General features: G+C 41.5%; 2 protein-coding genes across 2 annotated transcripts; both read right to left on the reverse strand.

Moving 5' to 3' along the window:
* Positions 1-1,636: 1,636 nt before the first annotated feature.
* Positions 1,637-2,101, reverse strand: LOC145062297 (uncharacterized). Its single transcript, XM_079009920.1, has one exon. It carries the CDS (start codon positions 2,099-2,101, stop codon positions 1,637-1,639), a length of 465 nt encoding a protein of 154 aa, XP_078866046.1.
* Positions 2,102-2,778: 677 nt separating this feature from the next.
* On the reverse strand, positions 2,779-3,159 carry LOC145062309 (uncharacterized). Its single transcript, XM_079009930.1, has one exon. The coding sequence runs from the start codon at positions 3,157-3,159 to the stop codon at positions 2,779-2,781; it is 381 nt and encodes a 126-aa protein (XP_078866056.1).
* Between the last annotated feature and the right edge of the window lie 12,613 nt (positions 3,160-15,772).

Here is a 15,772-nt window from a genome sequence, read left to right on the forward strand (position 1 = left end):
TCTAAATAAATCTGTATACAGAAAATCATAAACTAAAGGGATTTTTTGAGTATATACGAACTGAATGTGGGATAAAGCCCATAAAGAATCTCTTTTCTCTCTTTTTTTCTTTTTTCTTGAGGAGTTTGGTAAAATGTACAAGTTACACAGATAGGTGTACAACAATTGTTGTAGGGATAGTATTACATACAAAAATCATAACTAAAAACGATTTTTTGGTAATATATGAACCGAAAATGAGATAAAAACTCTTAAAAACTTCTTTCCTCCCCACTTGCTGAACAAACCTCAGAATATGAGCAAGAAACAGATCAAAGAAGATTTCCGTTTTCCTTTTCTAAGCTTTTAAAGGAAACATCAAAAAATATGAACAAAGGTGGGATAAGAACTCGATTTTTTTTAAATGTACAAATGTCCTAGCTGTGCTCACAAGCCTTTTTTTTATGATCTTATGAACTTGAAAAATATGAGTAAAAACTCACAAAACTTCCTTCCTTCTAAATTGCTCGACAAAGCCCCATAATGTCAACAAAAATGGATCTAAGAAAGTTTTTGCAAGCTTGGGGAGTGTTTGAATGAAGAAAATCATGTAGATCCATAGATCTGAACCAAAAACGAAAATGGGTCTACAGATCTGAAAGATTGTGAAGCAAATTTGGACAGATCTTGGCAAGAAACAAGAAGATCTGAACAAATGACGAGTATAAATGCAAAGATCTAAGCAAACCTGATACGAAATGCAACAGATCTGAACGGATATGAGAGAAAAACGAGCTTGAAACCAACTGAGGCTTTTGCTACTTGCGCGGATCCGGGATGGCGCCAAATGATGTGACATAGATCTCCAACGATTCTTCTAATCTTCTGCAACGACGGAGATCTGGACATCACAGAGCAAAGTCGTTAGAGCCGCCCCAGGGACTGTACCCCGGGAGCGAACTTCGACGATTAAGTTAGATCAACTGGTAGATCTGAGATGGTTCACTTTAGCTAGAGAGAAGCATCTTGGTGCCAGTGCTAGGGATATTGTATGGTGGCTGACGGCGGCGGGTGGCGGCTGAGCCACCCGGCCGGAGTATAGTGTGGCGGTTGAGCCATGGCGAGAGGTCTTGTGGCGGCTGAGCCACTTGGGGGAGAGTCCTCCTCTAAGGAGGAGGTAATATTCTATTTATAGTGGGAAATTAGGTCAGGCCTTGGGCCAGCCCAATTCAGGCCCAAATAGCAAGGAGCTGGGCAAGGGCGCCCGGAGGTGTCGGGCAGGGCTGACGGGCGCACACCAGGAAAGGCCAGCAAGGGGGCACTAGGCAAGGGAGCGTCAGGTCGGGCCGACAGGAGATTCCCCAGCACGATTGGCAAGGGAGTGCTAGGAAAGGCTAGAAAGGGAACACCAGGCAAGGCTGCCAAAGGAACGCTAGACAGGGCTGGAAAGAGTGCACCAGGCAAGGCTGGCGCTCCAGAGCAGTCTAGGCCATTCTAGTGGACCATATATCATCAAGTCCCCCAGTCCGATGTTATTAGTATGCGGCCAATGAAATTGGACTGGACTTATTCATATAAACTGTGTGTCATCAAGCAACAATGCATATTTTGGCAAGATCCCTAAGCTCGTCAATAGTGTCAAGATCTCGTGCTAGGATCATGTTGTTATTCTCTTGGTCTTGCAACAAGTATCTTGCCGTTGGATCACTACTTCAGTAGGGATCATTGCTTCTGTCCCAAACACCAAAGAGTAGGGGGTCTGACTCGTGGCTACTTTGGAAGTAGTCCTATCTGCCCATAGGACGAAAGGAAGCTCTTCTGTCCATCTTCCCTTCTTCCTGTCCAATATTTTCTTTAAGTTGTTTACTATGATTTTATTGTTGGATTCTGCTTGACCATTAGCTTGGGGATGAACATGATTCAATTTTATCATTTTAATTCCCCAACTTGTGTAAAAGTCTGTTGTCCTTTTGCTTATGAGTTGGGATCCATTGTCGCATATGATTTCAGCCGGGATCCCGAACCTCGTCAAGATATTGCGTTTAATAAATGAGACTATTTCTTTGTCTCTTACCTGAATGAAAGCCTCAGCTTCGATCCACGTTGAGAAATAATCAGTCATTACTAGCATGAAGACTTTACCTCCTGGGCTATTGGTAATTTTCCCACTATATCCATTCCCCATTTCATGAATGGCCATGGAGAGAGAATTAGATGTAGAGGTTCTGCCGGTTGATGCAGGATGTTGTTATGTCTTTGGCAAACGTCACACTTCTGAGAATGTAGAAAAGAATCTCTCTTCATGGTTGGCCAGTAGTATCCCGTTCTTAGTATCTTGGAGCATAAGGATACGCCCCCAGTGTGATTATTACAATCTCCTTCGTGTACGTCTTTCAAGACTTCTACAGCTTCGGGATCTTCTAGGAATCTAAGGTACGGACCTGCCATAGACTTTTTATAGAGTTTACCTTGGATTATCACGAATCTTGAGACACTTGTTCTGAATGTTCTCTCACTTTTTTCTATTGGTGGGATCGTGCAATTTTGGAGATACTCCATAATGGGTTGGGCCCATGATCAGGGATCTCTTTGAGGATCCTTTTCGTTAGGGTCCCTTTGAGGATGTATCTGAGAGGCAGGATCTTGAATAGTTTCTATGTTTGTTGGTTGTTCAGGATCATCGGATTTGTCGGAGAGGGTATCTATGGATGGAGTTATTTTATGGGTTATAAGAATCTTTGTTTCTGGTGGGATCCTAAGGGAGGATCCTAAGTTGGCTAATGCGTCTGCTTCTGTGTTTTATTCTCTAGGAACTTGGGTTTGGCTAAAGTTTTCAAATTCAGAAGCCAATTTTTTGAGGATCTTCAGACATATTGTTAATCTTTCACCTTTCACTGCATAAGATCCATTGAAGCGATTGGTTAGTAATAGAGAATCAAGAAATACTTGAAGATCCTTGATTTGAAGATCCTTAGCCAGTTGCAATCCCATGATGAGTGCTTCGTATTCTGCTTCGTTGTTGGTAGTGTTGAATTCACAACTGACTGCCTGTGGTAGGATGTCCCCCTGTGGTGATTTTAGTATGATCCCTTGCCCAGTTCCTTTTTGATTTGAAGCTCCATCTGTGAATAGTGTCCATTTTCCCAAGTGTTCATTTTCTAGGAGTTGCTTGGCTTCCATGTCTACATTGTTTTGTAGATGATTACTTAAGTCAACCACAAAGTTTGCCAATGCTTGTGAGTTTATGGCGGATCTTGGTTCAGATCTGATGTCAAACGTGCTTAATTTCACTGACTATTTTGCCATCCTTCCTGACATTTATGGTTTTCTCATAACATTTTTAATAGGATAATTATTTTTTACATGTATAGTATGTTTTTCAAAATAAATGTCTTAATTTGGTGGAAGCAGTTACTAAGGCATGAATTAATTTTTCGAGGTGAAAGTACCTGGTTTCAGGATCTAGGAGACTTTTACTTATATAGTACATAGAATGTTGGTCCCCATTAAGATGCTTGGCCAGAACAACACTTACTGCATTTGATGATACTGAGAGTTAGAGAGGAAGTGGTTCTCCATCTATAGGATTTACTAGTAGTGGTGCAGAGCTCAAATATTTTTTGAGTTCCTGGAAGGCTTTCTCGTGTTCTCCTGTCCACTCAAATTTCTTGTTCTTTTTCAAGATACCATAGAAGGGTTTGAACCTTTCTCAAGATCATGAAATGAACCTGTTGAGCACCGCTACTCTTCCGGTTAGCCTTTGGATTTCTTTTGTTGAAGATGGGGATTTCAACTTGATGATTGGTTTAACTGCTTTGGGCTTGCTTCTATTCCTCTCTTGGTTACCATATATCAAATGAACTTGCCCGACTTCATCCCAAAATGGCATTTGAGTGGATTCAACTTCATATTGTATTCGTCCAGGATGTTAAATGATTCCTTAAGATCTCTGAGGTGATCTTCACCTTTCATTGATTTCACTACCATGTCGTCAATATAAACTTCCATGGTGTTCCCCAACTTGTCTTTAAACATCCAATTCACCAACCTTTGATATGCCGCACCTGTATTTTTTAGACTAAAAGGCATTGCATTGTAACAATCTATACCTATTGGTGTTATGAATGTTGTGTCTTCCTGATCGGATGGCTCCATCTGGATTTGTTGAAATCCCGCTGAAGCATCCATGAAGGTTAAGAGTTCGTGGCCAGCCGTCACATCTATCATAGAGTCAATGTGTGGTAGAGGAAAAGGACCCTTAGGAAAAACCTTATTATGATCCATGTAGTCTACACACACTCTCCATTTTCCATTTTTCTTTTGTACGACAACCACGTTAACTAGCCATCTTTGGAACTTCATTTCCTTAATCATCCCTGTCTTAATGAGCTTCTCTACTTCTTCTTGGATGATTAGATTCCTTTCAGGTGCAAACTTCCTTCTCTTTTGGTGTATTGGTCTGAAATAAGGATCAGTGTTAAGTTTATGAGTAACAATACTCTTGTCTATACCGATCATATCTTCGTGTTTCATGCGAATGTCTTGCTTCTGGTTCTTAGGAAGTTCAACAGATCTTGCTCAATTTTCTCAGGCATTGAGGATCCTATGAGGACTTTAGCTTCAGGATCCTCGATATCTAGGGGAACTTCCTTCATGTCTTCCTCCTTCGTTTCTAGAACATGTCGTGCCCCCTGTCTTAATTGCTATGCTTGTTGAGGTTTGGTTGTGGATTTCATAGAGGTTTTATAACATTTCTTGGATTCATATTGATCTCCCATAATCTTTACTATTCCTCATGGAGTAGGTATTTTTACACATTAATGGTAAGTTAATGGCACCGCTATCATCTCGTGGATCCATGGCCTACCTAGTATTACATTATAAGAAGATAGGGTGTCAAGAACACATAAATTTTGTATAGAGTTTATGTTGGGTCCGATATGTGTTGCGTCTTGGGCTCGTTCATAAGTCCAATTTTGTATCCGGATTGGGCCTGTCCATCCGTAATTTATTTTCTAGGGTTTAGTATTTATAGATGCTTGCATGCATCTTAGTACGTAAGATTTTGAGTCGATCATTCACAGAAAATACTTTTTATCGTTTGTAACCCTAGAGGCCTCTACATCGGAAGTTCTTTGTCGAGCTCTGCTGAGGCTTGAATCTATTGATCATTCGACATATTTTGATTCATTATTGTGATTAACCTGTTTAAGATCTAAACGATCAAGGAGTTATTCAACTCATCAATTGGTATCAGAGCAGGAAACTGTGTAATGCATACACATCTCTTCTGTGAAAGAAGTGATTAGGGTTTATTCCGCATTCATTGATATTTATTGAGCCGTCACTCCATAATTGATGTATCTCATTAATTATTCATCTTGCCCTAATATTACGTATTATAAAGTCTGATCTTATAACAGGTTAAACGATCAAGCATGGAAGATTCTCAATCCAATCCTATTAACATCTCTAACAACATAAGATCAACAACCAAGATTCCAATTCTCTATACTCAGGACTACGAAGTGTGGACGCACCATTTTGAAGATTACGTTATTAGATCTGAAGATAATGGGTATCTGATATGGGAAGCTATTCATTCAGGCACCTCAAGAATCATTAAAACTCAAAAGGAGTACAACGATCTATTGAAAGATGTGAAAGACGTCGCTCAGGACGAAAAGGAGAAGTTTCAATGCAACATTAAGGCATTGAGACTAATTCGATTCGCTCTTTAATCCGACACGTTTCGATTAGTGAGTTCTTGTGGTACAACAAAGGAAATCTGGGATCGGCTGCGAGAGCTGTATTCCACAGATGAAGATCTGGAGCACTCAATTCAGACCCTTCTTCTCTCTGAATTTGGAGAGTTCAAGCAGAAACCAGAGGAGGTTATTACGCAAACATTTGATCGGTTCAATCATCTTGTCAGCAAGATGATCAAACATGACATTGAAAGGAAGCTCATCGAACAGAAGGTCACTTTCTTGAATGGCCTAAGACCCGAATGGAGAGCAGTTGTGTCGACGGTTAAAGCGCATGAGCAGTTCAAATCGTACTCTTTGGCAAAACTGGTGGGGATTCTGAAATCCCAGGAAAAGACAGTGTTACAAGAGAAAAGCGTGGTTTCAAATTTGGGGTCTTTGGCGCTTCTGTCCAAAGGTAAGAGTTCAGCAGAAGAAGAAGAAGATTTAAATCTGGGAGAGTATGATTTAACAGTTGAAGACTATGCTATGATGTTGTCAAATCCCAGAAGGTTCATTAAGAAGAAATTCCCTACCAACAAGAATCGAAATTGGCAGGGAAGCTACAGCTCTGAAAAGGTGAAAGAGGACCCGAAGGTTGAAGAATCAGAGAAAGAAGTGAAGGGTGAAGTTGACTCTGGTGTCAGTTGTTTTTACTGTGGTGGGAAAAATCACTATGCAAAAGATTGCGTGTTGAAGAAGATGGCAAAGAAAGATGAGGAAAAGGATGAAGAAGCAAGTCTCCTGAAAAGACTGGAGGAGATTAAGAGGAAGAAAGCTGCTACTAATCCCTCTATGAATGCTCTTATTGTGCAGGGTTCGGTAGATGATGATGAGTTCGGTGGCGTGCAGGTGTGGTCAACTGACTCAGAAGATGATGAAGTGAGAAAGCCTTCTCATGGAAAGGATTATGTGGCAAAGAGTGGTGATGCTGATGGAAGATGTCTGATGGTGACGGATGTATCTCAGATGAGAGGATACAACACCGATGGTGTAAACGAAGTGGCTAAGGAGCGAGAGGATGTGTGCTTTACAGCGAAGCCTCTTAGTGTGCAGATCAGTGAGCTAGATGAACTGATAAAGAAGGTACAATCCATTTTTGTTTCATTTAAAATTCCACAAACATCATATGAAAAGGAATTAAATAACTTGAATTCAAGAATTTCAAATCTAGATAGTTGTTTAACTCAAACACGTGTCACAAATTCTAATCTAACTGACCAAATAAGCAGGGTATCATCCAAGAGTGAGGAGCGAAGGATGTGGATTGAGCAGAAGGAGTTGGAGCTAGTTAAAACTAAGGATGAAAATATCTATTTGCAAAGAGACAATCTTAAATTGTTAAAACAGAGAAATGTTTTTTGTTTAATTGCAAAAAGACTCTATACTAACAGTACTAAGCTGCATTTAGACTGTGAAATAGGCCAGGAGAAACATCGCATGACTTTACCCTTCCTTGAGTTTAAGGAGGATGAAATCGATGCCGAAGCATACAACTGTGAAAGTGTTGTATCTTCAGATGATGTCAATCCCACTTATATGTATGGTCTGGACAAAATTGAATCCTTTATAAAGTCCAAAGACCATAAGGACATGCTTAACAATCTTTTAGATGAAAATGATAAGTTGAAACTCAGGGCCGAAACTATACAAAAATTTGACTCATTGAGTACCAAATTAAGTTCAAAAAATAAAATTGATGTTGAAAATGCATCTGAACTTAATGAGGACGATGACATGAGTGAAATTTCCGTAGAGGATGAGGTTGACTGTTCCGAGTTCATAATGAGCGAACCTGAAAACCACAAAAACTTGATTTCTGAAAATTTTGTGGAATTCGCTCGTTTGTCCAAAAATAAGTCCCCAATCCTTAAAGAAAAGGCCGTTGTATACCAAAAGGTTAGAACCACTCCCAATCAGGTTTATAAGGTCACAGGGATAACCGAACATCAGACAGCCGAACTCACTGCCATAGTGAATGAAGATAATGCAGATGACTGTGATGAGTTTTTCTGGTCTGCACCAATAGACAACGCAGGTGAAACAATTGGTCTGTCAGAGCGAACATCATGGAAGGCCAAAGGTAGATATGTACCAGAACCACTGAACAAACCTACCAACTTTGACGTGTCCAGCTCCAGCGGCACAAAAGAGGTTCCAGTGGAATATGTCACCTCAACTAGCGAAACCTATTCCATGAAAAGTGATCCGGTTGCTAAAAAGCCGAAACAGAAGGCAAACATTCACAGACAACTGAAACAGGTGAAAAATCAAAAGCAGCAGAGAAATTTGAGATACAAGAAAAATCTCTCAGAGCGAAAGCAGTTTTGGCGCTCCCAAAATCCTCACTATACTCACTTTGACAGAAACTCCAAGCCAAAAGGAGAAGAAAACAAGAGTGAAAGGAGCTTCGATCCATCAGTTCAAAAGAACCATAAGAAGACTTTCGGGCCACAGGAAGAACAAAACCGAAAGGATAGGTTCGGTCCCGAAAGTAACAACAACCGAAAGGCCGGCTTCGGTCCACCAAATAACAACCGAAAGGTTGGTTTCGGTCCACCAAACAACAACATGCAAAGACCAGAGTTCAGTCCATCAAGCTTTTACAGCAGAAGACCCATTTTCAGTCCAGCAACCCACAACAACCGAAAATCCAGCTTTGGTCCATCATCAAACAGCAACCGAAGGTCCAGGTTCGGTCCCTCAAATGACTACAACCGAAAGGGTCATTTCGAACCTCAAGACAGGAAAGATTCTCATTCTAATTTCTTTTCCTATAATTCTTCTCGTTCTCATTCTTCTTCTAAGCCTAATTCTCGTCCTACACCAAACTCATAATCGTCAAAGGATTTGAAAGGAAAAAGGAAGATTTCCTCAGCAAATGAAGACAGAAAGCAAGATAAAATCCAAAGGCCCGAACCTGAATCCAAAATACCTGCATCTAACTCCAATAAAATCAAAGTATTTTCTATTAAAAGGAAAGATGAAACAACCTTAATAAAACGAACATATCTTGTTGATGTTTCTCTTACTGTTCCTGTTTCCGTGAAAGGCTCACGTGGACCCAAGAAACTTTGGGTTCCTAAATCTGCTTAATTTTTGCAGGTTATTAGTGACGAGTAGTTTGACGACGAATGGTACATAGACAGTGGCTGCTCACGTCACATGACTGGAAGGAAGGAAGAGCTAAGGGAGTTTCGGTCACTTCAAAACGGTGGTAATGTCAAGTTCGGTAACAACTCTTATGGAACAATAAAAGGTTATGGGATGATAACCAATGGAGATTTTACAATCAGGAAGGCGGCGTACGTAGAAGGGTTGCAACATAACCTCATCAGTGTGTCTCAACTGGTGGGTGGTACAGGTCTCAAAGTCTCGTTCGACGACGAAGGTTCATAGATTATAGAGAAGAAATCCAACAAAGTCATTCTCAAGTCAGATCGAAAAGGTGAAATGTTCCCTCTGAATCTCAGACCAATCAAAGGGAATCCACCCATATGTCTTTTGTCCAAAGCTCATTCAGACGAAAGTTGGTTGTGGCACCGAAGGCTTTCACATCTCAACTTTAAAGACATCAACAAGCTTGTCACCGATGGTCATGTTCGGGGTCTTTCACTGCTTAAGTTCGATCGAGAACACTTATGTGCTGCATGTGAAATGGGGAAACAAAGTCGTCAAAGTCACCCAACCATCATAAAAACCAAAGTTGTTGAACCACTTGAGTTGCTACACATCGACTTATGTGGTCCATCATCAATCGAGAGCGTTGGAGGTAATAAGTATATCTTTGTTATTGTTGATGACTTCTCACGATTTACTTGGGTGTTCTTTCTAAAGCACAAATATGAGGCGACTCCCAAACTGAAGATCTTTATCAAGCAAGTCGAAGTGCAACTGAGGAAAGTTGTTCGAAACATCAGGAGCGACAATGGACTGGAATGCAAGAACAAAGAATTTGAAGATTTCTTGGCAGAAAAAGGCACCGATCACAATTTCTCAGCCCCCTATACACCTCAACAGAATGGAATTGTCGAAAGGAGAAACTGATCCCTATGTGAGGCGACACGAACCATGTTGAGTTTTGCCTCACTTCCTCTATATTTCTGGGCAGATGCCATTGCTGCAGCCTGTTTCACTCAAAACAGATCTTACCTCAACAAGCGTTTCTCTCTAACCCCTTATGAGATTATTAACAGCAGGAAGCTGAATGTCAAGTTCTTTCACGTGTTCGGTTCAAGGTGCTTTATCTTCAACTCCAAAGAACATTGCAACAAATTTGATGTCAAAGCTGATGAAGGTATCTTTCTGGGATATTCTCTTACTTCAAAGGCATACAGGGTTTTGAATAAACGTTCTAAAAGAATTGAAGAAACCTATTATGTGACGTTCGATGACAATTACGTCAAGAAGTTAATGTCTATCGAAGAAGCAATTGGAGAGATTTTCTCTCAAACAGGTCAAGTCACAGCCTCAATCGCCAATTTATTTGACCAGTTCATAGACTTATTTGATGAACCTGAGAAAGCCACTCTTTCGGAAGCCAAGGCAGCAGACAAAAAAATCGATCACCTTAAGAAGATTATCGAAGATGCAGCCAAACAAATGGGAGAAGGAGAACCAGTTCGAAACGAACCTCCCCAGAGCAGTACTTCGGTCGAGGGGGAGAATAAATTCTCTTCAAATCAACAGGACTCACATATTCAGGGGGAGAATCCAATCTTTAGACAGGGACCCGAAGGCATCTTTATCAACCAGGAAGCATATACCAAGACTCTTCTTGCCAAGTTCGGCATGATGGGAGACTCAAAAGTCAAAGTACCTATGGCATTCGGAACCAAGCTCATACCATCTTTGGAAAAACCGGAAGTCGACATAACGCTTTATCGCCAAATGATTGGTTCCCTGATGTACCTCATAGCTAGCAGGCCCGATATAATGTTTTCTGTGTGCTATTGTGCCAGGTTTCAAGCAAACCCTCGTGAACCACACATGCTGGCAGTAAAGAACATATTCCGGTATCTGAAGCGAATGACCTCTCTCGGTCTCTGGTATCCCTCAAACTCAGGTTTCTTTGTTAAAGCCTACTCAGATGCAGACCTAGGAGGATGTGGTTTAGACAGAAAAAGCACTACAAGAGGCTGTCAATTCCTCGATGGAAAGTTGGTGAGCTGGCAATCTAAGAAACAAACATGTGTTTCTCTGTCTACAGCCGAAGCAGAGTACATTGCAGCTGCCTCCTGCACATCTCAAGTGATTTGGATCCAAAGCCAACTCCGGGACTATGGACTCAATATGAAAAAGATCCCTCTATATTGTGACTCAAAAAGTGCAATTAGGATCCTTCATAACCCAGTGCAACATTCCAAGACAAAGCATATAGCACTGAGGTATCACTTTATTAAGGATCATGTGGAAGATGGAAACGTAGAGATTCACTTTGTTCGAACCAATGATCAACTGGCCGACATTTTCACCAAAGCCCTTCCTGAAGCAAGTGTCAATAAAATTCTACAAGGACTAGGTATGATGGAATCAGAGTCAGTACCAAAAACACCTTCTCAAAACTAAAAGTTGGAAGCGAAATGAACCGAACGCTCGGTCTATTTCGGGTTCGGTTCACATGGGAACCGAAATGAACCGAACGCTCGGTCTATTTCGGGTTCGGTCGCATTGCACTTGTTTTCGCTTGTCTCAAAAAGGTGATATCTTTGTTTCTATACTTTTGTACAATAGCTTTTCCAAAAATTAATTCCAATTTTTTTTTAAGGAACCGAAATGAACCGAGCGTTCGGTCCATTTCGGGTTCGGTTCCAAAATGTTTTTTCTGTTTGGTTTGTTTTGTTTTTCTCTTTACTTAAATATCAAAAATTTCCAAAAATAATTTCTTATTCTTTCTCTTTCTGTCTCTACTTCTGTTTATGTTCATAGTTTATGAAATATCGATGGGGCAGGTAACATTCTCACACTCTTTACTAGCTAAGTGTCCTTAGAAGCATGCTGCTGCATGTTTTCCAAAGCCTCAACTGATTCTGAATAAAGCCTTATTGACTTGGTATATACAAACCTTGTCTTCCCAATTAGGCTGCTACATTTATTCTAATCATGAGCTACCTTACTCTTTTCTCATATAAGTTAAGAGTTCTCTGCTTGGTCACTATTTTTATAGCTGAGGTACTTTGGATTCCTTACACCATCTCAAACATTTTTCTCCATCATATTCGCTTCATACATGTAACCCTTGAGACAATCAGAAATTACCACTGAAGTTTATGGTTACACAATCTCTGTGTTTGTGATCTTAGCTTCGTGTCACTACATGCTAAGTGAAACCCACAATTCAAAACCTACTATGCATTGACGGTGAACAATTAAAGTTGCTCTAGTTTTCACTCATGAATTAACGAATCCACCCAAGTGGTTGTATCTTGAAATCTCTAATTTTCTCTTTGTGAGATTCTTATGAAATTGTTACATACCATAACATTTCTTCCTTTAGAATCCAGTTTTAAATTTTCTTGAGATTTCCCATCGAGTTTTTCCAACAAGCCACTAAAATATTATCCAAACCTACTTGTTCAACAAACCACATCGGTCTCACGAGTACTTCATTCGGTTTCTATCTTATGTCAAGATCAGGAATTATGAACTGAAGCGAAAGCCACCCTTATAAGCCTCATTAAAAAATGCCCTTCAACACTTCTTAACAAGTGATTGATCGTAATTCAACGGGAAACCACACAGACACTTTAAAGTCTCTCTTGACTTTGAAGGAAGAGATTCGTGCCCGGGATCCACTGTTTCGTGTCAATATTGACATCACAATTTCCCACATATATGTTGCTTCATTTATTCATCTTTGACACTCTATGCACGAAAATCTTTTTGATTTTCCAAAAGTCTGGTTTGGTTCGCTACACGCTATTTTTATAGCTCTGATTTTTAATGTTGATGTGGTCTATCTACGTGGTTTATCTCTGAAGACAGCTCACTTTAAAAGGATAAGATGATGAATCAGCTGGGAGACTAACGGTTTGGGAATTCAAAAAGGCATCTGATGGGAAGGCGTGCAAAATGGGAGAGTTTTTCTCTCTCATGCGTAATCATAGGGGTTGCTAACTGTCACGCGTCAATCAACTCACGAACCGCTTCGTTTTTCAAGAAGATTTGGAGGCGGATTTTTCTCTCTCCTCTACACACAGTATAAAGGGCAAACCCTAAGTTATTTTACCTCTTTACTGCACCCAAAATTCAGAGAGCAAGCGAAGATTATTTTGTCCCACTGTTCATCTTCTTCTTCGAAGCGCTTATCAATGGCGGATTCATCCTCTGTTCACGAAACCTCCCACATTCTCCCAATCCGACCCCAGCAAAGTCTAATCATTGATCTCACCTCACATTCCTATGACGCTTTCATGTTCCCTATTGTGGAGTGTCTTAAACACTCTCCACTGGTTCTATCACTGACCAAGGTTGAAATCGTTCCTATGGAGTGTTTATCCCAGATATTCTGTACTGCCCACTACGACAAGTCTGTCGATCGCATTTTCTTCGACATTCTTGATACCAAAACCTCCATCTCCAAACAGCGGTTCTGCTCGCTCCTAGGGTCTGAACCTAATGAGTCGAGGGTTAACCCTGAGTCGATTCCTGTGGGACAGTTGTTCTCCATGTTTTACAACATGGGTTACATTGAGATTCTTACCACTGTTATGAAGTTCAAGAAATCCTGTCTTCCTCCTCAGTGGAATGGCTTCTTCACGGTACTGTTCAGGGGTTTATCAGAAAGAAGTGCAGGTTCTGATGGGGCTAGCCGTCTGTTCATGATGATTCTCTACGGGTTGTACCATGGCGTTAATCTCGACTATGGCTCTGTTTTATGGCAGCAGTTGATTCAAAGCCTTGCTTCTACTTCTCGCCATTCTGAAATTTCTTATGCCAGATTCTGGATGCTGGTCACCAAGTGAGCAATGGACAAGTATCATGTCCCTGTTGTAGCCAATTCTCCACTCTCCTCTATTGGCGTCTTCCACACAACGAAGATCATCGTGACTGATCCTTCCAAGTTTCAGTTTGTTGGCTCAATTCCTGAGTCAATGTATGCGTGTGTATCAAGGGATAGTCGTATCATCAAGAACTACAAGGATTTTCTTCGTTCAGGCCCCAGAGAGCTCACTCCAGAGATGATTCAATCTATCCATGACGCTGACAAGCCTGCTCCCAGGGGCAAGAAACCAGAAAAGGGGAAAGATAAGAAGATAGTCAAAGGAGTGAAAGGCCCTTCTCCAAAGAAGCAAAAACCTACAAAGGCAGTCCAATCTGCTCCACCAAAGAAGAGGAAAACCCAACCCAGGAGAAAACTCATTCTTGCCTCTTCCTCCAGTGAATCAGAGGATGAGAGTTCAGACTCAGAGGAGTCGCTTCGAGGTGACACCCCTCCCCGTTCGCCTTCACCTGAGGTACCTGTTTCAACTAAACCTATCTCTCCTCCCCCAATCTCCATCTCTATTTCCATTCCCCCCATAACCTCCACTACTCATATTCCTCCCACTTCTATTCCTGTACCACCTCCTATTTTCTCAGAAGCTACGACAACAACCACCACTGGAGTTCGAACCAACGTATCTGATACGGGGGCTCCTACTTCAGCACCCAAACACACACCCGCATCCGAACATACTTCCACACCCGAACCTACTACCACAACCGAACCTCCACCTTCACCTTCATCTCCCAACCACTCAGCAGATGACGAGACTTTTCTTGGAGGAGAAGACATGACTTTTGATTCTTTCTACTATAGTCCGTACCAGGTTCAAAGTGATGATGACGATGATGCTCCAGTCACTAAAAAGCATCTCAAGGAACTTCATGAGAAAATCGATAGCCTCATCGCTTCCTCCTCCTCCTCTCGGTCCAATATCTCAGAGGCTGCCATTCAGGGCTTAGTTGATTCTTTCACCAAGGCACATGAAGCCTCAATCAACTCCACTGCTGCTGCTATTGACGCATCTACAAAGGCATGTGCTGCTGCGGCCGAAAAAGTCAAAAAACTATTTCTCGATGCTAACAGTCTTTTACAGTCTTTACAGGGGGCCGGTGAATCCAATGCAGCGAAGGTCGATTCTATTGTTGAGAAGCTGGCTACTTCTTTTGCATCAAAACAACAATTCATTGCCGGTCTTCGTCAGACCCTTGCAGCTGACAATACATCCTTTCAAGCAGTTGTTGAGGAGCGATTGACCAAGCTCCAAGAAGACCTTGCTTCGGAGAATTCAGTGATGGATGCACTTGCTCGCAAAACCACTGCTCTAAAGGTCAAGAGTCTTCAACTTTTCCGATCAGAAAAGGAGGTCGTGTCTCTCTGATCTGAGCGAGCGGTCATTTCCACGTGTGTTTCGGATGTCCACGCCGCCCTCACCAACATCATTGAAGCACATGACCCAATCCTGAATTACTTAGTGAGGCGAACTATAGCAGAGAAGCTTGCTCCTGCCCTTGACCTACTCAGCAAAATTGAGGGGCTTCCTGAGTTTGTGGCCCATCCAAAACAAGGGGGAGAAGGGGTTTCAAAGGCCGACAATCAATCTCAACCGCCTCCTACTTCTACATCAGCTTCAACTAAAGAAACCGAACCTCCAACAACAGGTCAGGCTTCCAGTTCGGGTGCTAAAGATAAAGGGAAGAAGATTCTTGATGACAGTGATGGTGATGATGACAAAGAGACCATCGCTAATCTCTTGAAGAAACAAGCCAGGAAAAAGGATTCAGACATGAGTGCTCGTATTGCCAGAGAGGCAGAGGCGAACGAAAGAAAAATGAAGGAGGCTCATGATCTCCTTGAAAGTCGGAAAACTCTATTCTCTCCGTGGACACTCGAGAAGCTTATCAAAGAAGCTATTGATACCCCTAACATCATATGGCTCGAACTAGTGATTTCCTTGGACAGGGTTAATTCTGTCGACTCTTAGTTCGACATGCCCTTGACCCGAAAGGCCTTTATATTCCATGCATTCTCCCATGTTGCTGATGTCCCTCATCCTCACCCG

The sequence above is a fragment of the Lactuca serriola genome, chromosome 1 (assembly GCF_051521515.1).
Source record: "Lactuca serriola cultivar US96UC23 chromosome 1, Lser_US96UC23_V15, whole genome shotgun sequence".
NCBI classification, from domain to species: domain Eukaryota; kingdom Viridiplantae; phylum Streptophyta; class Magnoliopsida; order Asterales; family Asteraceae; genus Lactuca; species Lactuca serriola.

Bases quoted from the DNA above. Each gene is read 5' to 3' on its own strand.
- LOC145062309 (XM_079009930.1), bottom strand. From the start codon at position 3,159: ATGGAAGCCAAGCAACTCCTAGAAAATGAACACTTGGGAAAATGGACA.
- LOC145062297 (XM_079009920.1), bottom strand. From the start codon at position 2,101: ATGACTGATTATTTCTCAACGTGGATCGAAGCTGAGGCTTTCATTCAG.